At 46.2% G+C, this 21789-nt stretch overlaps 2 protein-coding genes across 2 annotated transcripts in view; both read left to right on the top strand.

The window, feature by feature from the left end:
* The first annotated feature begins 9777 nt into the window (after nucleotides 1-9777).
* LOC309567522 (uncharacterized protein) lies at nucleotides 9778-12304 on the top strand. Its single transcript, XM_082272906.1, has one exon. The coding sequence runs from the start codon at nucleotides 9783-9785 to the stop codon at nucleotides 12237-12239; it is 2457 nt and encodes an 818-aa protein (XP_082129032.1). The 5' UTR covers nucleotides 9778-9782; the 3' UTR covers nucleotides 12240-12304.
* A 7585-nt stretch (nucleotides 12305-19889) lies between these two features.
* Nucleotides 19890-21789, top strand: part of LOC309567214 (T-cell differentiation antigen CD6-like) — a 77278-nt gene continuing 75378 nt past the window's right edge. Inside the window, exon 1 of the mRNA XM_082272593.1 lies at nucleotides 19890-19994. Coding sequence (XP_082128719.1) covers nucleotides 19919-19994 — 76 coding nt within the window. The 5' untranslated portion in view covers nucleotides 19890-19918. The remainder of the gene's footprint in view (nucleotides 19995-21789) is intronic.

Below are 21789 nucleotides of genomic sequence, written 5' to 3'. Positions count from 1 at the left end.
GTATCCGTTTTATTAAATAAAGCTTTGTTGTTAGTTTAACCACTTTACCACTAAGTACTGGAATAGTACTGCGGCAAAGTGGCTCGTTCCCGTCTGACGACGTAGACCTACGTCACCAGACTCGCGCGCTCCCGCTGTTTTCATTCACAGCGGGAGTCGGGCCAGGGGAGGAGCAGCGGCTATCGCCGCTGCTCTGCCCCGATCGTCGGGGATCTAGTGTGGAGATCCGCCCGCCTGTGTAAACACAAGCGGGCGGATCTCCTCAGTGACAGGGAGTGACAGATCAGTGTGTTCAGCATAGCTGGACATCCGATCTGTCCCTGGCTCACACAGTCACCTCCCCCCCCCACACGTCAGTAAGCACCAGGCATACATTAACCCCTCCCTCTCCAATAAAGTTAACCCCTTCCCTGCCAGTGTCATTTTTACAGTAACAGTGCATATTTATAGCACTGATTACTGCAGTAATGTCACTGGTACCCCCAAAAGTGTCAAAAATGTCAGTCAGGGATCCAATCTGTCCGCGGCAATGTCGCAGTCCCTCAAAAAAAATCGCAGATCGCCGCCATTACACGTTAAAAAAAAAACACCAAAAATGACAGAAATCTTTCCCTTTGTTAGTAAACGCAATAACTTTTGCGCAAACCAATCAAAATACGCTTATTGCGATTTTTTTTTACCAAACATAGGTAGCAGAAAACAAATTGGCCAAAATTTAAAAAAAAATTGGTTTTTACATTTTTTTGGGGGGAATTTCATATAAAAAAAATGTGAAAAATATTGTTATTTTCTCAAAATAAACGCTCTTTTTTTGTTTATAGCGCAAAAAGTAAAAATCGCACAGGTGATCAAATACCACCAAAAGAAAGCTCTGTTTGTGGGAAAAAAAGGACATCAATTTCGTTTGGGTACGGCGTCGCACGACCGCGCAATTGTCAGTTAAAGACGCATAGCGTTGAATCGCAAAAAGTGGCCCAGACGTAAGACAGCAAAATGCTCTAGTGGTAAAGTGGTTAAAAAAAAAAACTGGCTCCTAACTTTTTTAGCTGGCTCCTAGATTTCAGGAAAATTTGTCAAGCCCTGGAATAAAGTGTCTGCCAGTATTACGCTATGGGCTTGCCCGGTGTTTTCCTTGACTCATGGTTATAAAGGGAGCTGCTGCTGGCTGAAGCCTATCTATGATCAGTGTGAAGTCCGTCTTAGGATCAGTGTGGAGTCCGCCTGGTCAGTGTGAGGTCCTTATGTGGTGGAGTACAAGAGGGAGACAGACCCTTCCTGCTGCCTGTGTTAAGGGGATGATATCTCCATGAGTTTTTGAGTCATATGCTTATATCTAGCAAGCTTAAGGTGAGAGGCCATTTCACTCGGTGGTGGATGTAATAGAATATACAATGAGACCACTATTTAAAGATAACCTTTGACCTAAGACTGGTTCAATGATTTAAATCACTTGTCTGTGTCTTATACTATCAAGAAAAGCGTCTGGCTTGTAGGATTTATATTACCTAGCCCAGTCCAAAGTAATTCTTATATAAACACTCCTACCACATGCCTTAAAATGCAGTAATTAGTTACAAGATACATATGTCCTTACACTTAATAGAAAAGTATTCTAAGTAAGATTTGTTATTTAGCAAGAATATAAGCCCAACATATGGTAGACAGATAATTTCTAAATATGTATATGCCTTACATAATATAATGACATAATTATTGCTAATATCTTCTCACACATAATAACGTATCTTTAAAAATATATAGTTCAAGAGTGCGCATGCGCGTCTGTTCCGAGATGGAGGATTGATCTCGGAGCTCCGCACAGCCTCAGCCGTCTCATCGCTGGCAAAGACCGCTCACCATTCCACACAGCTTCCTGCGCCCATCACCATACGGCGGAACCTCCTTTCCCACACCTCGGATGTCCGGAGCCCCCACAAGGAGGGATCTTATGTCCCAAATCGATCCCGGCCTACGGACACCTGGGGCCTACAAGATGGCGGCTCCCGACCCACGCAGCGCTAGCACCTCAGCGACTCCCACGGACTCCATTGTGGATCAGGATCAGACTGCACCCCTCCTGCGCACCCCATCTGCCCTTCCTGTGAGTATTGGGGGACAGCCCTACCCGTCCCCAGCGTCCACAGAATCACTCCTAGAGCGCACCCTGGGAGAATTCGCCCTGACACCTATTGGAGACTACACTTACAGCCCTGAGCCACAAGCTGCTGCAGCACAGGGCCTCTCCCCATGCCCCACTGACTTTGCTTCTATGATGGCCTCCTTCTCCAAGATGTTAGACAGGGGTCTTGCATTAAATGCCACACAGATCACCACCTCTATTCACCAAGACATACTCCACTTAGGATCACGGATTGATGCAATTGAAAAAAAATCAGACCAGACCATTGCTCGGATGCATCAGAACTCATCCCACATTCAAGTGTTACAGGACCAACTTGACTACGCCATGTCTAAAATAAACGACCTGGAAAATAGGTCTAGGCGTTATAACTTTTGTATACGGGGGCTCCCGGAAGCAGTTAAAGATACTCATTCTGCGGTTCGTGCATTTCTGAAAGAACTGATGCCTGACATTCCTGAACACCGCCTAGAGCTAGATAGGGCCCATAGAGCCCGCCAGTCGCCAAGAGCTGACGGACTTCATCGAGATATTGTTGTTAAGCCTCATTTTTATGCAGTTAAAGAGGAAGTCATGAGGCTCACACGCAACATGGATCAGCTTTCCACTCAGGGGTCCCCCATTCAGGTCTTTGCGGACCTTTCTCCTTACACTATCCAGAAACAGAGGTCCTTGAAGCCACTACTACTGATTCTCACCCAGAAGAATATTACTTATCGCTGGTCCTTTCCCTTCAGATTGACTTTTTCCTACCGCAACGAGTCCTATGGTTTTTCTTCGTTTCCAGATGGTGAAAAGATTATGCTCCAACTGGGTCTCCTTTCCCAAGAACAGCTTTCTGCGAGTCAACATAAAGGACCACCAGCTCCCAAACGACCCTTTCCTACCAGCCCCGTGACTCCACTGTGGGTTAAACAGCAATGCAAGCGATCACGAGAACCCAGACCACCCTGAGGACACTTTTTTTTTTGGGGGGGGGATAATATCTCCCGGCTCAACCTTTTTTTGCCTACATGACACCTTGTCTCAGGCTTTTTCGCCTGAGTGACTCTGGTTCTTGTTCTCACGTCACGGATTTCATCTTTTTGTTCTTGACATTATTAAATCTACACCTCCCCTAGCGGGTACCACTTAGCACAGGGTTGTGCTATATTTCCCTCCCCCACCCTTTCCTCCCTGCCTTTCCCTTCCTCCCTATATCTCCTTCTCTTTACCCTATCCCCCCTCTCCCTCTACCTCCCCTGAAATCTTTCCCATCCTGCTCTTCTCTCCCCTTCCCTCACCTTTGTTATCCGACTCATCACGCCCTCCCATGGGCATTGGATGGGGGGGGGGCTCTACTCCGGTGCTCACAGGACTATTACCTATACCCACTACCCCCTACCCCCCTCCCATTTTTTTGTCTTCTCTTCCTCTCCGTTTGAATTGATGCTACATTATATGAAGTGTTTATATGTTTTAAATGGTCTTTGTCAATAGTTTTCTGATTGAAGGGTGAAAGGAGGAGGGACCTTCTCCCTTTTCTTTTCACTCTCAGCATAGGTAATTTGGCTGAGGCGGTTGCCATGCGCCTCATTTTGTCTTTGAGCAGAGCCCTGCTTCTACTCTCGGGCAACCTTCTCTTTACCTGTCTGGGAGCCCCTGTTGGGCGTCCTAGGCGAGGACTCGGAGGCGACTTCCCAGACCCGGCTGGGCCCAGGGAACTCGGTCTCCTACTTGTTTTTGGTATGTTTCCCCCCCCCTCCCCTTTTTATTTTTGAGTTTATCTTTGTCGTATTAGGGTTTTGCACCTGTGCGCTTCAATCTGCACCCACGGTCTGGTGCTTTGAACCTCGCTCTCTTTGTCTAATATTTCCTTTCTCTTTTCTTCACCCCCTCTGTCTCTTCCCCCATCTACCGCAGCTTTTCCAGCCTCTGAAGATATTCCCAGCTGACGCACATACCAAGAACTCACCTACCATCCCGTCTCCAGCTCGGAGATCATCCTGCTCGGACCCTCTCTGCTTTTTCCTAAGGTAAGTCCTCTGATACACCCAGGGGCAGCCCTCCTCTCTGGTCCAGTATGGCATCCACTTCTGCACCTCCTCACCTATCCATAGTCTCACATAACACGCAAGGTCTGAACTCTCCCATTAAACGTCGGAAAATCTTCCAACTCTATCACTCCCAACACGTTGATGTCGCTTTACTGCAAGAAACTCACTTCCCCAAGAGCTATCGACCATCCTTTCTTCATCACAAGTTTGATAAAAAATGTTTTGCCTAACGCCGATTCTAAGACGAAAGGGGTGGCTGTGTGTATTGACAAAAATGTACCCTGTTCTCTGTCCAATATGGTCGCTGACCCGGAAGGCCCCTACCTCTTAGTCACTGGCATCATAGATAACACCACGTACACCTTCATTTCTTACTACTCCCCGAACAAAGGACAGGCAACATTCTTTAAGGAAATGTTGGATAAACTATCACCCCCTTTTCAAAGGACTTGTAATCCTAGGGGGAGACACGAATGTGGCCCTGGATCGTTCCATCGACCCCTCTCTGAAGGGTCTTTCTAAAAATAAACATTTACCCAAACAAAGCACCAAAATCGCTCGCTCTGTCTTTTCCTCTGATCTCTCGGACATTTGGAGGGAACTTAATCCACAGACCAAGGATTACACACATTACTCGGCCCCACACCGTATTTACTCACGAATAGATCATATTTTCATTAAGACGTCCATGAAATGTCTAGCCTTAAAAGCTAACATTAGGGAAACCGCACTCTCGGACCATGCCATGGTTCACCTCTCACTAGCCAGGTCGTCATGCTCTGGCCAACCGTCCAGGTGGCGCCTTAATGAAGCTATATTGAGCGACCCTGCGTGCTGTGCGCTTGTCACGGATGCCTTGAAAGCATACTTCCATGACAACGATACCGGGGACGTCTCCCCCGATATTCTATGGGCTGCACATAAACCCACGATCAGGGGCAAGCTTATTAACATAGCTTCCCAGCTGAAACATGACCGCATGCAGGCTATAGCTTCTTTGACGAAAGCATTTCTCGCAGCATCGAAATCGCATAAAGCTAACCTCTCAACAGACTCCCTCGCTAAACTCGATTCTTCCCGTTTAGCCCTAAACCTTGCCCTCACGACTGAAGCGGAAAAACATATTCGCTGGTCAGGTGCCCGCTTATACATCTCTAGAGACAAAATAGGTACCAAACTTGCAACTAAACTGAATCCCAAAGCAAAATCTACTTCCATACCTAAGATCTGTACTAAACAAGGCGACCTGACTCAACACCCTCAGAAAGTGTTAGCGGCCTTTTAAGACTTTTATTCCGAACTCTACTCTGCCCCTCCGATCTCCCCTTCCAACGCGGATAGCTTTCTTAACGAGCTAGACCTCCCCACTCTCTCCAAAGAACACTCTGCTCTTATGGAGAAACCTATTTCTGAATCCGAAGTCCAACTAGTTCTCAAGTCCCTCAAACTTAATTCGGCGCCTGGCCCGGATGGTCTCTCCAATCTTTATTACAAAAAATTTGATGCCACCCTCGTACCTTATATGGTCCGTTTCTTTAATTCTCTCCGAGACGGCCATAACCTAGCCCCGGACTTGAACGCGGCCACTATCTCACTTATCCCAAAACCCGGAAAGGACCCTAGCTATGTAGCAAACTATCGTCCGATCTCGTTAATTAACAACGACCTTAAGATCCTTACCAAAGTCTTAGCAAACAGATTATCCTCTTTTATCGCTAGCTATGTTCATATTGACCAAACTGGATTTATTCCAGGTCGACAGGGCACTGACCAGATAAGGAGAGCAATTGATATCATCTCCCTCCTCCGCTCTCGGTGGAATGGTGGTCATGAGCAAGAAGGATACCTCCTTTCCATTGATCTTCAGAAAGCCTTCGACTCGGTCTTGTGGCCCTACATATTCCAGGTCCTGGAAAGATGGGGCTTTGGTCCCAATTTTCAGGGCTTGCTTCAGTCACTCTACTCCAACCCGTCTGCCCAAATCCGCGTAGCAGGGCAATACTCCTCATCTTTCCCTATTAAGAAAGTCACTAGACAAGGCTGCACACTCTCCCCGCTTATCTTCGCTATAGCTATTGAGACTCTAGCTATTGCGATCCGGACTCACCCAGATATCAAAGGGGTCACTTGCGGGACCCAAGAACATAAGTGCGCCCTGTTTGCTGATGACCTCCTGCTGTTCATCACATCTCCTCTTACATCCATGCCTAACCTTCTCAAACTCTTACATACGTTCGGCCAAATCTTGGGCCTCCACATCAACACCGCTAAATCAATGGCATTGAATATCTCCATACCTGCTAGTTCATTAGACAATCTTCTGACTTTTTTTCCATTCACCTGGAGCTCTCATCTCATCCCCTATCTCGGGATCAACCTACCTAGCTCGATCGATAAACTTTATGAAGTAAACTATCCCAGCACCCTTAGAAAATTGGAAGAAGACCTTAAGTCTTGGCCCAAACTTGAGCTTTCCTGGATAGGGAGCATCAATACGGTCAAAATGACCCTGCTGCCACGTATCCTTTACCTATTTAGGTCTCTCCCAATCCGCCTTAAAAAATCGCAACTGTCACCACTACAATCCAAAATTATTCACTACATTTGGGGCAACAAAGGTCACCGCTGCCCGCAATCCACTCTTTTTCGTAGGAAAGATAACGGGGGCTTGGGCCTCCCCTCCTTATGGTGGTACTACCAGGCGGCTCAACTCGCCCAATTATCAATCATATACTCCAGGGGCCAGAAACCCGATTGGGTGCGTATTGAGAGACAAGCGGTCCCCCACCACACGATTGATTTCCTCCTCTGGTGTAAACCTAAGATTCGACCCCCTATGCTTTCTCCCACTCTATCACACTCCATATCTCTATGCGATAAACTGTACAAACTCTCAGCCCTCACGTCTGACCTGAAACCCTTGGCCCATCTATTTAACAACCCCGACTTCCCACCAGGACTGGATATTGAACCCCCTCGACTCACTCCGTATGAGAATTGGTGCTCTAACATTCTGGATCAGAGAGGTGGTATTTCCACTATCTATGCCTCCCTGGCGGGTGCCGGGGAGGCATACCATCTTATGCTGCCTCCTGGGAATCAGACCTGAACGAATCGTTCTCGCATAAAATATGGACCCGATGCTCCCTCCGCTTCTATAGGGGTATTTTGAATGTTGCTCTGATAGAAGCTAACGTGAAAATCTTTACCAGGTGGTACAGGGTCCCGACCAGATTGGCCTTGATGTTTCCCAACGCTTCTCCCTTCTTCAATTGTGGAATGACTGGTTCGATGTTCCATACTTGGTGGTCTTGCCCACACATTAGATCCTATTGGAACAAAATCTTTCACCTAATGCGGAGAAAATCGGGCCTCGCTATTCCACAAAATCCCAAAATAGCCCTCCTAAATTTTCCCATCGAACGTGCCCCTAAACACTTATCCAGACTTCTTTTTTTCATCATGCTGGGTGCTAAAATGACTTTGGCTAGGTGGCTAGGTCTTGGAAGCGGGATACAGTTTCCTTCAATGCAGCTAAAAGGAAAATTTCCTGGCTCATGACCCAGGAGAAATTGGCTAGCATACTACTTGATAAAAATGACACATTTGAGAAAGTTTGGGAGCCTTGGGCAGTATATACAAACACCCCCCTTTATCCGGGTCATTTATCGTCAGATGCTGGGAATCTCTGATCTGCCTGCACTATCATAACCCCTCCTCCCTCTTTCTCTTCTCCCCTGCCTGATCTAAGACGAGCCTTTCTATCCCTCCTTTTCTTCTTTCCCCTTTCTCGCTCCCCTTTTTTTCTTGTTCTCCGTATCCTGAGAACTCTATAAGCATAGACCGCTGTTCTTGGCTGATTGATTGTTGGCCGCACTTTTTTCGATTTTTCACTAATACACAGATAATGACTGTTATCCATGAGGTCACTTTGGTTTGTTTTACCCCTGGAATCGCTGACACTTCACATTACAGCACTCATATATTTAGCTGTCTTGTGTTCCCCCCCCCCCTTTTTTTTTTTTATATTTTCTTCCCCACTTCACGGAATCTTTATGGTTGAAAGCTGGTGGTAGAGGTCCCCCCCTCTCTCTGGAGACAGTTAGTGATCCCAATGGGGGTCTCCTGGGACTGGGGAGGGCCTTCCCCGCCCCCCTATCTGATAAAAAATTTCTCCCCCTTTTTTTTTATTTTCCTTATGCGGTCCAACATGACTGTTTTGTTCTAACTTCTGCCTCATGATAACATTCTGGTTCAGTTACTATTTGATTATATTGGTGTTCTCTTGTGATACCCTCATGATCTGTATTGTTCTCGAAATTGATCCTGTTTTTGTTCACTGATTAATGTAAAATAAAAACTTTTTGCAAGAAAAAATACTGTATATAGTTCAAATGAACCTAATGAATACACTATTGTCCATTGTTAAATACAGACAGACTAACGTCTGGACATCAGTGACTAGTATGGTGTCTGGCTAAAATCACCCTTATCTGATGAGATGTCCACGTACCACCTTTTTATGACCAAAGACTTACAAAGATGTTCTGTAGAAATTCTAGACTCTTTTGTAACAGACATTTTGCAAAAGAACACATATGAACTTTCATTCACCTCCAAACAAGATGGAAGCTATGCTGTTCAAAATCCCTTTAATAATTCAATTTTTATTTAATCACCCAATAACCCTGACAGCCTTTTCCCTGTCCTCTGTGGCCAAATTTCCCTATCGTCTTTTATGGGGCCAATGTGTTCTGGCCTCGCTTTCTTACTGTTTATATACCTAAAGAGTTTCTTGGGGTTCTTTTTACTCTCTTCCGCTATATGTCTCTCGTGTTCTATTTTAGCCACCTTGATTTCGTCTTTACATTTCTTATTACACTCTTTGTAATGTTTGAATGCTGCCAATGACCCCTCAGTCTTGTATTTTTTGAATGCCTTTTCTTTAGCATTAATATGCATTTTTATGTTGGAGTTTTGCTCTTTTAAATTTATTTCCCTTTGGAATGCACTGGCCAATCCCTTTGTTAAGTATGCTCTTGAAGCACTCCCATTTTTCCTCCGTGTTCTTTGTTTCCAGGGTTCTATCCCATATGATATTTTCTAGCAGAGAGAGCAGTTTTGGGAAATTGTCTCTTTTGAAATTCAGTGTCCTTATATTACCCTTGTGTTTCCTATTACTGTAATTAATACTGAAACTAATTGACCTATGGGCACTGTTTCCTAAGTGTTGTTTGTGGTGTGTGTGGGGGGGAGGGGCATTGTTTGTTTGTGTGTTCTACCAATCTATTGTGATGGTGGGGGGGGGGGGCGCATTATTTGTTTGTGGTGTGTGTTCTACCAATCTATCATGGTGATGGTGGGGGGGGGGCATTATTTGTTTGTGGTGTGTGTTCTGCCAATCTATCATGGTGTCGGTGGGGGGGGGGGGGCATTGTATGTTTGTGGTGTGTGTTCTACCAATCTTATCATGGTGACGAATGAAGAGTTGAGTGCTAATTTTCCACTTCTATTGGCACGGCTCCTATAAACTTGTCACGTATTTAGCTGAAGCTTTGCTTTATTGATCTCACCTTACCCATGTGCTTTATTTCAGGTATGCCAGGATGCCGAACTGCATCATCATGGGGTGTCCACACAAGACTGGGAACAACCAGAAATTCCCAGGAATTGTCCTGCACTCCTTTCCCAGCTCCATAGAGCGCATCAAGAAGTGGATTCTGCAGACAGGCCAGGTTTTCCAGGATGCCAATACTTTGGCAGGTAAAATTTATGAAGGGAAGAAGACGGACACTTTCCGCATGTGCTCCGCCCATTTCACCAAGGACAGTTATATTTTTACTGCTCAGAAAAGATTTTTGAAGCATAATGCTTTGCCTGCAATTTTTCCACAAGCCTCCGAAGGGAAACCTTTGATTGATGAACAGAAAATAATTGGGAAAAGGAAAAAGAAATCTGAGCGAATAGAAGCCAAGAACATTAGTTCCTTTATTTGTAATCGATGTCTAATGTCAGAGAACATCTATGAAGGGAAAGTATTGGTGGATGCCGGAACTCAGACAGATAACAACCTTCTGAATCAGCCCCAGAAATCCCAGCAGGCACCTGTCCTTCCAATGACACAGGCTGTACTGATGTTATCCCTTCCTTTACAGTCCTACTGCACTCCGCAGATAACGCCCATCATCAAGCAGCCTACACATGGCTTGGGAAGCCTTGCAGCTGTTGGCTACAACACTCAGGACCTTCTGAAGAATATCAACTTTCACAATGCTCTTCCTGCCACAAGCACTCAGAGTTTTCCACATCCTCTAATGGGACCAGGCGGCCTGCCGTTATCTGTGTCCTCCGACCATATGGAACCAGGAGGCCTGCCCTTATCTGTGTCCTCCGACCATATGGAACCAGGCGGCCTGCCGTTATCTGTGTCCTCCGACCATATGGAACCAGGCGGCCTGCCGTTATCTGTGTCCTCCGACCATAATAAAGACTACAACCCCATGGAAGAACTCCATCCAGAATCTGAAGTTAGTATGACCCAAGAAAGCGACACTCTAGAGAAGATTGTTCGAGGCCGGAGGCTGGTAGTGTTTGAAGACTGTTTGGACTCTCTTGTGTACATGGTGAAGTGTCGGCAGGCTTCTGGCTGCACTAAATTGGTGAAAAGCTTTAACAAGGAGTATAAAGGCTCAGCCGTCATCATCCGAGGTCAATGTCAGGACGGACATTTCTTTAAAATTTGGGAAAGTCAACCAAGGGTGAAAAGGTTCTTTGCTGGAAATGTCCTCATGGCAGCCTCCTTTTTTTGTAGTGGCCTCCGGTATAAGGAAGCCCATGACCTCTTCAACAATTTGGGCTTGAGGCACATTTCAGAAAATAAATATCATTACTACCAAAAATACTACTGCTATCCTGCGATCCATGCAGCTTGGGAGGAAGAACATAAAAAAGTCACCCAAGAACTTCAAGACAGTCCAGTATCCTTGGCTGGGGCCAGCCAGTTTGGCACCTCAGGGCGTAATGCTGGGCATTGTGTCTACACTCTTACTGACACCATCGCAGAGAAAATTGTAGACTTTGAAATCATCGGAAATTCTCAATGCCAATCCTTGGTGGATATGGAGAAACGCAGCTTTGAAGTCTGCATGTCCCGCGCTGTCGCAGAAGGACTGGACGTGGCTTGTTTTACCTCTGACAGGGATAAGAATGTTGTGGAATCCATGATGGAAAATTATCCCCACGTTGCTCATCAATTCAATGTGTGGCAATATGCTAAGAACTTATCAAAGAGGCTAAGGGCTGCTAGCCGGTCGAGGTTCTGTGCCAACATCAGGCCCTGGATCAGAACCATTCATGAGCATTTTTTGTGGTCAGTCCAGACATCTAAAAACAACAAGGATCTACTGAGAGAAAAATGGCTCTCAGTAATCCATCATATTGTTAACAAGCACTCATGGGAAGAGGGACGTCTCTATAAACAATGTGAACACAAAGATCTCTCCCAGAAGACTTTGAGAGAAACTCTGTGGCTGAAACCTGGAAGCCCATCATTTCAGAGGGTAGAAGAAATAGTAAGTGACCCCCAGCTCATTGAAGATCTGAGACATCTGACCTGGAACTGCCAGTCTGGGGTCCCTGCCATGTTTCACAGTAATGTTCTTACATTGAGCACTAGAGGGCCTCATTCTGGACTTGATGAACTAGAAGCCAGGGTGAAACTTGCAGCCCTCAACCACAACCAGAATGTTGGACAAAGGAGAACAAATGGGAAAGTTCTGAGCAGAAAATGCTTCTGGGATGATACAGCCAGAAGAAAACGCATGGCTTCCAAAAGGAAAAATAAACGGCTTGTCCATACAGAACCCATGAGCTCCCATTATCTGTGGACGGTTATGGAGGGTGTTCTGGGAATTTGTGAGGGCACAACAACATCCTCCTATATATCTAAAGACCTTAAAGACCTTTCTATACCACCTTGTGTTTCATTGACTGAAAGGCCAGCCAAGGCCATTGACAAACACATTTCTAGGTTAGGTTTCAGAAAAAGAAAGTGTGAGAATTAAAGGAGTTGTAAAGGCAGAAAGTGCATTCTATACATTAATATATAAAGCCTTCTGTGTGTAACAGCTGCCCCAGCACCCTCTAATACTTACCTGAGCCCCCATCTCTGTCCAGCGATGTCCATGAGTCCCCATGGCTGCTTCGGACTCTCCTTCTTGATTGGCTAATGGCACTTTTCCACTGCAAGTACCGGCTCAGCTCCACTCGGCCCTGCTTGGCTCTGTTGGTTTTCCACTGCATGGTACGGTGTTGGAACGGTTCGGTACGGTTTGCTTTTCCACTAAAGTAAAGTGGGTGGGATAACCATGATCCTCTGACCAATCAGTGGCTAGTAGTGACAAACAGTCAAGGCTGCATGCAAAGGATTGTGGGATATGGTACCGGTACGGCCCTGTTGGAACCACAACTGAGGTGGTACTGTTTAAGCGAGCCGTACCGTTCGGCTCCATGTAGTGGAAAAGCGCAACCGTACCGTTCCTACACCGTACCATACGGTACCAGCAGTGGAAAAGCACAAAAGCGAACTGAACCATTTGGTTCCATGCAGTGGAAAAGCGCCATTAGACACAGCAGTGTCACCTCTGGCTCCCGCTGCTGTCAATCAAAGTCACTTAGCCAATCAGAACAGAGAGAGGGCGGGGTGGAACAGCAGCTCCGTGTCTAAATGGATGCACAGAGCTGCAGCTCGGCTCAGGTGCCCCCATAGCAAGCAGGAGGGAGGGGCCAAGAGCAGCAAAGAATCACCTGAGAAGGGGAGGATCCTGGCTGCCCTGGGCAAAGCCAACTGCACAGAGGAGGTAAGTATAACATTTGGTATTTTTATAGAAACAGAAAAATGACTTTAATGTCAACCTGTCAGGTTCTCATCATCTTTGTAACTTACTCTATAGTAATAGAAGAAAAAACCTCATTAGGTACATACAGGTACCTTTTCCTTCTACCCGGGGAGCCTAGAAAGTTCAGGAGCACAATGAGAATTCATCTTTTATCATTTCTTAGCTCAGCCTTGGTTGTCCCATTCCCAAATCCAATGATATAGAGACCACTGGGGCATTCGCTTTGGCCTATGATGTGTTAGCACAACAGACCGATAGACCTCAGTGTGACTTACCCTTGGGATGGAGGAAGCTCTCTTGGTGTGAAAAGAAAAGAGTAGCTGGGGATGAAGGACACTGGGAGGCAGCCTGTGATGCCTGATCTCTTATAGTAAAGTTATAGAAGTTATGAGGATATGACAGGTTCCCTTTAAGGCTGTAAACAACCTAGTGCTCTGTACATAGCATTGAATAGTGTAAATAATCCTTTCTACGGAGACACCAGAATACGAATCTACATATTTCCTACAAGAGGGGTTAGAATCTCTGTTAGGTTAGGATTGTGTGTGTCCCCTGCCTTGAGAATCCCTCACTTCTGTCATGGCATAGATCTCCCAAACAGAGGAATTGATAGGAAATCCCCCCGTTAGAGATATAAACAGAAGCTAAAAACCTCGTCTTCTCCTTCCAAACTTCAAAATCAAAAAGCACCATAATTCAGGTTCTCTTTTCAACGCATTTCTGTTGATTTGTAGTAAGTTCATAATTCTGGTGAGATATGGTTTTATTATAATAATAAATTGAGGTTTTTGTTTTATAAACTTGTGACAGCCTTTTTATGTCCTCTGAGGGTCAGTTGAGCAGCTCAGGGGGCCAGTGTTCGATGGAAATCAGTGGAAATGTTGGAAGAAGCACTTTCTGGGGGTGTTGGCTGTTTGTACCAAATCCTGAGGTCTCCATTTCAAAGATTCAAAATCCCAAGGTCTCCATTCCCGAGATACTAAATCCCAAGGACACCATTCCCGAGATACTAAATCCCGAGGTCTCCATTCCCGAGATACTAAATCCTGAGGTCTCCATTCCCAAGATACTAAATCCCAAGGACTCCATTCCCGAGATACTAAATCCCAAGGACTCCATTTGCGAGATACTAAACCCGAGGCCTCCATTCCCGAGATAATAAACCCGAGGCCTCCGTTCCGGAGATGCTAAATCCCAAGGCCTCCATTCCCGAGATGCTAAATCCCAAGGCCACCATTCCCGAGATACTAAACCCGAGGCCTCCATTCCCGAGATACTAAATCCCAAGGCCACCATTCCCGAGATACTAAATCCCAAGGCCACCATTCCCGAGATACTAAATCCCAAGGCCACCATTCCCAAGATACTAAACCCGAGGCCTCCATTCCCGAGATACTAAACCCGAGGCCTCCATTCCCGAGATACTAAATCCCAAGGCCTCCATTCCCGAGATGCTAAATCCCAAGGCCACCATTCCCGAGATACTAAACCCGAGGCCTCCATTCCCGAGATACTAAATCCCAAGGCCACCATTCCCGAGATACTAAATCCCAAGGCCACCATTCCCGAGATACTAAATCCCAAGGCCTCCATTCCTGAGATACTAAATCCCAAGGCTTCCATTCCTGAGATACTAAATCCCAAGGCCTCCATTCCTGAGATACTAAATCCCAAGGCCTCCATTCCCGCGATGCTAAATCCCAAGGCCACCATTCCCGAGATACTAAACCCGAGGCCTCCATTCCCGAGATACTAAATCCCAAGGCCACCATTCCCGAGATACTAAATCCCAAGGCCACCATTCCCGCGATACTAAATCCCAAGGCCACCATTCCCAATATACTAAACCCGAGGCCTCCATTCCCGAGATACTAAACCCGAGGCCTCCATTCCCGAGATACTAAATCCCAAGGCCTCCATTCCCGAGATGCTAAATCCCAAGGCCACCATTCCCGAGATACTAAACCCCAAGGCCTCCATTCCTGAGATACTAAATCCCAAGGCTTCCATTCCTGAGATACTAAATCCCAAGGCCTCCATTCCTGAGATACTAAATCCCAAGGCCTCCATTCCCGAGATACTAAATCCCAAGGCCTCCATTCTCGAGATACTAAACCCGAGGCCTCCATTATCGAGAAACAATTGTTAAGGTGGAACAGAATAGGGAATGGTTAGAACCCATTTTGTGAAGCCAGAAGGGGGATGGTAACCCATACAGCATGGTGTAGCCCTTCTCCACACTATACAGGGAGTTGAAAACATGGGCTTGGCTCTATGGATGTGTTCTATTGGCTGCTTGTTTTTCACTTTGTGTCCTGACTGCAACCTGAAATAAAATATTGGTCTGCTATAAGTCATTGGAGAGGCTCGATGGCCTGGTATGTGTTTCCGTTGGGTTCTTCACTACTTTTTATGTTTAGAGAAGGTGTCATCTGTCCAGGTATTTCCATATCTTCCATGCACATGGGCTGCACTGCCAGGGAGCATGGGGTGAAGGAAGCTGCCATCTTCATGCCTGGAAGCAGCAACTCTTCAATGCATGGGATGTATAAGATTGAGGATCCCCGTGGGGTCCCAGAAGCCTTGGCTGTCTCATTTGGTACACATAAGCTGTTGCGTTCCACCAAAGATTCTCCCTATACTGCCTACTCTCATATGCTAACAGAATGGGAGAAGCTCCTGTGTCAGGGTTTGGATACTGAATGGGTGTCCCCAGTTTATGTGGAGTTAGCAGATCAGTTGGATCCGGGCCTAAAGTATTTGTGCAATAATTTGCTGGATTGGCCCCTTTGCTGTAGCCAGGCTGTTAACATTAAGATGGATGTTAACATCACCAAGAATGATAGTTGGTATTTTATAGGAGACAAAGTAGGGCAACCAGGCAGAGAAGTCCTCAAGGAAGGGAGATGCTGGTCCAGGAGGCCAGTAAATGACTGCAATCCTTCGAAATTGGAGAAAACAGACAAATACAGTGAGTCTCACAAGAAGAAAGGGAGGGGTGGGAAGAACTTGAAAAGTGCACAGTGTGGATAGACAAAAACCAACGAAGGCGAGTGAGTCCAGTGGAGGCCTCAATGGGAGAGGCAGTGTTAGATTCTTGAGGCCAGGTTTTAGTAAGTATTTTAACCAAGCGTGCCAAAGGAATGGATGATAAAAACATCATGGACAGAGGTGATCTTGTTACAGGGGGCTGGTTTTTGGTAGCAGGGGGATAGAGCATAAACGAAGTGGATTGCGGCTGTTGTGAAAGGAAGGAGGGTGTCAGGTGTGGGGGTGGCAGTGAGATACTGGAAGGTAAGGATTAGGGGGGATATCCCGAGAGATTTGGAGGAGGAGGGTGAGGAAAGTATAATGGGAGTGGGGTGTATATGAGTGCACATAACCGCCCTGTCCTGGTGTTTGGGTCAGCATGTGGGTTCAGCATTTGCAGGATGTGATGAGTATAGTAGTAGGGAGAGGGTAGGGGTGAGAATTATATGCGTTAGATTTGGTGCTGAGAAGAGGGGTAAAGAAATGAGAATTTGAGGAGAGAGGACACAAGTGTGAGCAGGAAGAGTAGAGGGAGCATATTAAAGGGTAGAGGGAGGAGGAATCAGACCTGGTAGGAGATGCTTTGGGTTGCAGTCTGTCTAGAGTGGAGCATAGGGGTTTATTGTTGTATCTTCTTACTGCATTAGACGAACGGCTGTGTTCTAATGCTTAAAGTGGTTGTAAGGTCAGAAGGTTTTTTATCTTAATGCATCTATGCCATAGGATAAAAAGCCTTCTGTGTGCAGCAGCCCCCTCAGCCACCCTAATACTTACCTGAGGTCCCTCTCTGTCCAGCGATGTCCACAAGTTTCTCAGCTGTCTGAGATTCTCCCTCCTGATTGGCTGAGACACAGCTGTGGCGCCATTGGCTGTCGGTGCTGTCAATCAAAGTCAACTTGCCAATCAGGAGATAGAGGGGGCGAGGCCAGGTCAGGGCTCCGTGTCTAAATGGGCACAGGGAGCTGTGACTTGGCTCAGGTGCCCCAATAGCAAACTGCTTGTTATGGGTGCACTGAACAGGAGGGAGGGGCCAGAATCACAGAAGAGGGACCCGAGAAGAGGAGGATCCGGGCTGCTCGGTACAAATCTACTACACAGAGGAGGTAAGTATGACATGTTTGGTATTTTTATAGGAAAACATTTGCACAGCCCTAAAGTGATTGTAAAGTCTCATTTACTTTGTTAAATAACAATCATGTTACACTTCCCTCCTCTAAGCAGTTGGTTTTGTGATGAGCAGCCCAGATGCACCTTTTCTTAGGTCCCTCGTTCTGCTCCTGGCCCCTCCCTCCTATCAAGTGCCCCCACAGCGAGCAACTTGCTATGGGGCACCCGAGCTGAACTGCAGCTCAGTGTATCCATTCAGACACGGAGCTGCCATTTGGCCCCACCCCCTCTCTCTCCTGATTGGCTAATTGACGTTGATTGACAGCTGCGGGAGCCAATGGCGTCATGGCTGAATCTCAGCTAATCAGGAGAGAGAGTCCCGGACGGCTGAGGGACTTGTGGACATTGCTGGATGGACAGGGGGCTCAAGTAAGTATTAGAGGGTGCTGGGGAAGCTGCTACACACAGAAGGCTTTTTATCCTAATGCATAGAATACATTAAGATAAAAATCATTCTCTTTTAATAAAATGAAAACGCAGTTACAACCATATTTTATTTCTGGATCTGAAAGCAGCTGCAATGTTTTCAATGGAGACGTACACCCAGGTAGGTAAACATGCACTGCATTCAGAAAATCTGTACCTGAGGATATCCGTGTACACGCATACCACCGAGAAACAGAACGTGACAATCTTTCTACATTAAAAAATCTATTTCCTGATAATTTACACCGGAATCTGTTCCTTGCCTAATGATCAATAAAACGTTTACATCTTTGTCACAGCCATGTGAATGGAGACGAATACTTCTCCCAAACATTCCCCGACTCTGACTCCTCCCTCATTTAGCTGCTGTTCTGGGGGGGTTAGGGTTAGGGTTGCCTATTGCCGGTAAAGACACAGGGGATGGTTTTGACACAGGAAATGGATCATGGACCCACCCCAAAGGTCAGGAGTTTTTTACTCAGAGGTCAAAGGTCATAGCTCCACCTAGTGTTGGACACAGGGAGTGGTGTATGCTGGCGCTTTGCAGTGCTCCCATGGTCTCTGTGCTGCTATTTACCTTCTTCCTTGGTTTCCCAGTGCTCCCAATGTCTCGGTGCTCCCATTTACTCCCTTCCTTGGGGTTCCCAGAGCTTCCAATGTCTCAGAGATGCCATTGACCTCCTTCCTTGGAATCTCCTGTGTTCCCAGTGTCTCTGTGCTGCCATTCACCTCCTTCCTTTGGTTCCCAGTGCTCCCATGGTCTCGGTGCTGCTATTTACCTTCTTCCTTGGGTTCCCCAGTGCTCCCACTGTCCCGGTGCTGCCATTCTCTTCCTTCCTTGGGCTCCCCAGTGCTGCCATTCACTTCCTTCCTTGTGTTCCCCAGTGTTCCCAATGTCTCAGTGCTGCCATTCATCTCCTTCCTTGGGTTCCCCAGTGTTCCCAATGTCTCAGTGCTGCCATTCATCTCCTTCCTTGGGTTCCCCAGTGCTCCCAGTGTCTTGTTGCTGCTATTCACTTCCTTCCTTGGATTCCCCAGTGCTCCCAGTGTGTTGTTGCTGCCATTCACTTCCTTCCTTGGATTCCCCAGTGCTCCCAGTGTCTTGTTGCTGCCATTCACTTCCTTCCTTGGGTTCCCCAGTGCTCCCAGTGTCTTGTTGCTGCCATTCATCTCCTTCCTTGGGTTCCCAGTGCTCCCAGTGTCTTGTTGCTGCCATTCACTTCCTTCCTTGGATTCCCCAGTGCTCCCAGTGTCTTGTTGCTGCCATTCACTTCCTTCCTTGGGTTCCCCAGTGCTCCCAATGTCTCAGTGCTGCCATTCATCTCCTTCCTTGGGTTCCCCAGTGCTCCCAGTGTCTTGTTGCTGCCATTCATCTCCTTCCTTGGGTTCCCCAGTGCTCCCAGTGTCTTGTTGCTGCCATTCCCTTATTTCCTTGGGTTCCCCAGTGCTCCCAGTGTCTTGTTGCTGCCATTCCCTTATTTCCTTGGGTTCCCCAGTGCTCCCAGTGTCTTGTTGCTGCCATTCATCTCCTTCCTTGGGTTCCCCAGTGCTCCCAGTGTCTCACTGTGTGCTGTTCTTGGATTATTTTTCTGTGTCATCAGCTGGAATTTATGGGCTCTTTGAACGTGCCTACTACATCACAAAACTAAACATTCTCCTTAGAGCATCAGGATAACACCTAAATAAAAATGCTTGTTTGGTTCTCGGCAGTTCTTCTGTATGCCAGTTTATGGTTCTAATGTATTGTGACTATGAGACATTATAGAGTGTTCTAGAATGCCAATGTTACAGCTCAATCTGCACACTACTGACTGTTTCCAGAGGTTGGAGCTCAGATTCAGGAGTGTCACTCAGAGAAGCCCATGCCACACTGTGGGTTAGAGGCTCCTTAGACTATACAGTCCATACCTCTGGCTGGGGGCACAAAGGGTCGGCACTTACCTGTGACACATACTAAAGGTGTCAGAGCAATGTACTTTCCTGATTTCACCTCTGTATTGGGTTAGACATGGGGCCCAAGTATAGTGACTTTTACAACTCTAGGAAAGCACAGCTGCACAACTAGTAGCTGCAAATGCAGAAAACCACAAGAGCTCACCGCCTCCTGTAATTCACCCGACCTACATGTCTTTTTATCTACTTCCTGCAAAACACCAGAAAAACTGAAAGACAAGATAGTACGGGGGTGTAGAAGGAGAAGAGACTGAGGCTTGCTGGAGGTTATGGCCACCAAACCACTGGACGCATTTTACTTTCATCTACTTTGGATGTGCGTGGCGGTTGGTGCTGGACTGGCGGGTGAGTAGATGAGTCAAAGGCTGACTGCATTGGGAAGTTCTAAGAACTGACTTGAACTGCTTTACTGAATGATTTCAGACATTCCTTGTTGTAGTGTGAGGCAGAATCCAGACTTAGATGCGGTAGAATTGGTTCTCCAAGCCAAATTTCACTTCTTTGTATTTTTTCCTCCTTTTGGAACAACTAATAAAAGAAAGCCAATTTATAGCTCTGAGTAAAGGACGGAGAGCATGGCTGATGATGAACAATATGAAGATGATACTTCTTCCAAAAGCTTCATTCAGACAAAATGAGGGTTACCCAGACACCCAGCCAGGGGTTCACCCTTCACAGAGTCCTACAAGAGAAGAACTCCATGTCTAAGCCTTTGGTTTCCATTGTTAGATATTCTTTAATGGCTGTCGTGGCACCAAATCCAATGTTCTGCCAACCCCGTAATTACAGACCTGTAAGTCTGAAAGTAGGAAGGATATTTGAGGGTTTTATAAAAGACCCCATAGACAAGTGACTGCCAGAGAACGATATTATAAGAGAGCCAAATCCATCCACAAAGTACCCTCGTTGTCAGAAAATCGACTCTTTTTATGAGGAAGTATAAAACATCAAAGAACCAAATTCGAAACAGCAATGCTAGACGGAAATGAACATGTATCTGTGTGTATCAAAGCTCCAAATTTCCATTATCGACAAATCAACACTTCAATGGCGGGATTTTCACGGGGGTTTAATACTCCACCGTATTCTATATATTTGTGTACGAGGCCATGGCTATGGAAGTATTGATTTGTCCATACCCGGTGTTTTGTGCTTTGATACAATAGCACAGAAAAATGTTTATTGCTGTCTATAGCAATGGGGCCCTAATTTGGGTTCTTTGATGTGAAGTCACCATAGACTCCCGACTGATGAGAGGTTTATAGGCCCAAGGGTGGTTGCGTGTTATATTACTTAAAGTGTTATAAACCCACAACAGTAAAATCAGTCTGTATATGCAGTAAAGCATGCTTGTTATACTCACTGTGGAACCTAAGGGGTTAATTATCTGCATTGTCTAAATAGGCTGTTTGATCTTGTCTTCTCTGATCCTCCCCTTCTTCCACTGTCCCCAATCCATCTCCTGATAAGACCAAGCCTTTGGAGTCACCCTGCACATGCTCAGTTTAGTGTGTATTGTTTTTTTTTATTTGGAGGGTGCATGTGATCAGCACAGGGCCAATCAACACTGTCCAGGCTGAGGGTCAGGGGTTCTGAAGCCTCATAAAACACTCAGAGGAGAATGAAAACTCCTCCCTCAATCTTTAACCAAACACTGATAGAAGTCACAAGACTGCTATCTACTGCTGATGAGAAAAGGGATTTATCAATTTATATTTATGTGTACTGTGGGAGACCAGATGTAGTGAATGCAGGGTCCCAGGTTTAGTAATGCTTTAAAGGAGTGGCTGTGGACATGGTGTACTTGGACAGAGGGGTGGCTATGGACGTGGTTACATAGTTACATAGTTAGTGAGGTTGAAAAAAGACATCAGTCCATCCAGTTCAACCTATGATGTGTTTGTGTGTTTTCTGTTAACCGTACATTGTATACCCTTGTATGTTGTACCTTGTATACCCCTGTATGTTGTACATTGTATACCCCTGTATGTTGTACATTGTATACCCCTGTATGTTGTACATTGTATACCCCTGTAAGTTGTACATTGTATACCCCTGTATGTTGCACATTGTATACCCCTGTATGTTGTACATTGTATACCCCTGTATGTTGTACATTGTATACCCCTGTATGTTGTAC

The sequence above is a fragment of the Pelophylax lessonae genome, assembly GCF_965119305.1.
Source record: "Pelophylax lessonae genome assembly, chromosome: 11".
NCBI lineage: Eukaryota > Metazoa > Chordata > Amphibia > Anura > Ranidae > Pelophylax > Pelophylax lessonae.
Note: the sequence above shows the minus strand (reverse complement) of the source record. Positions and strands in the feature narration are given on the sequence as shown.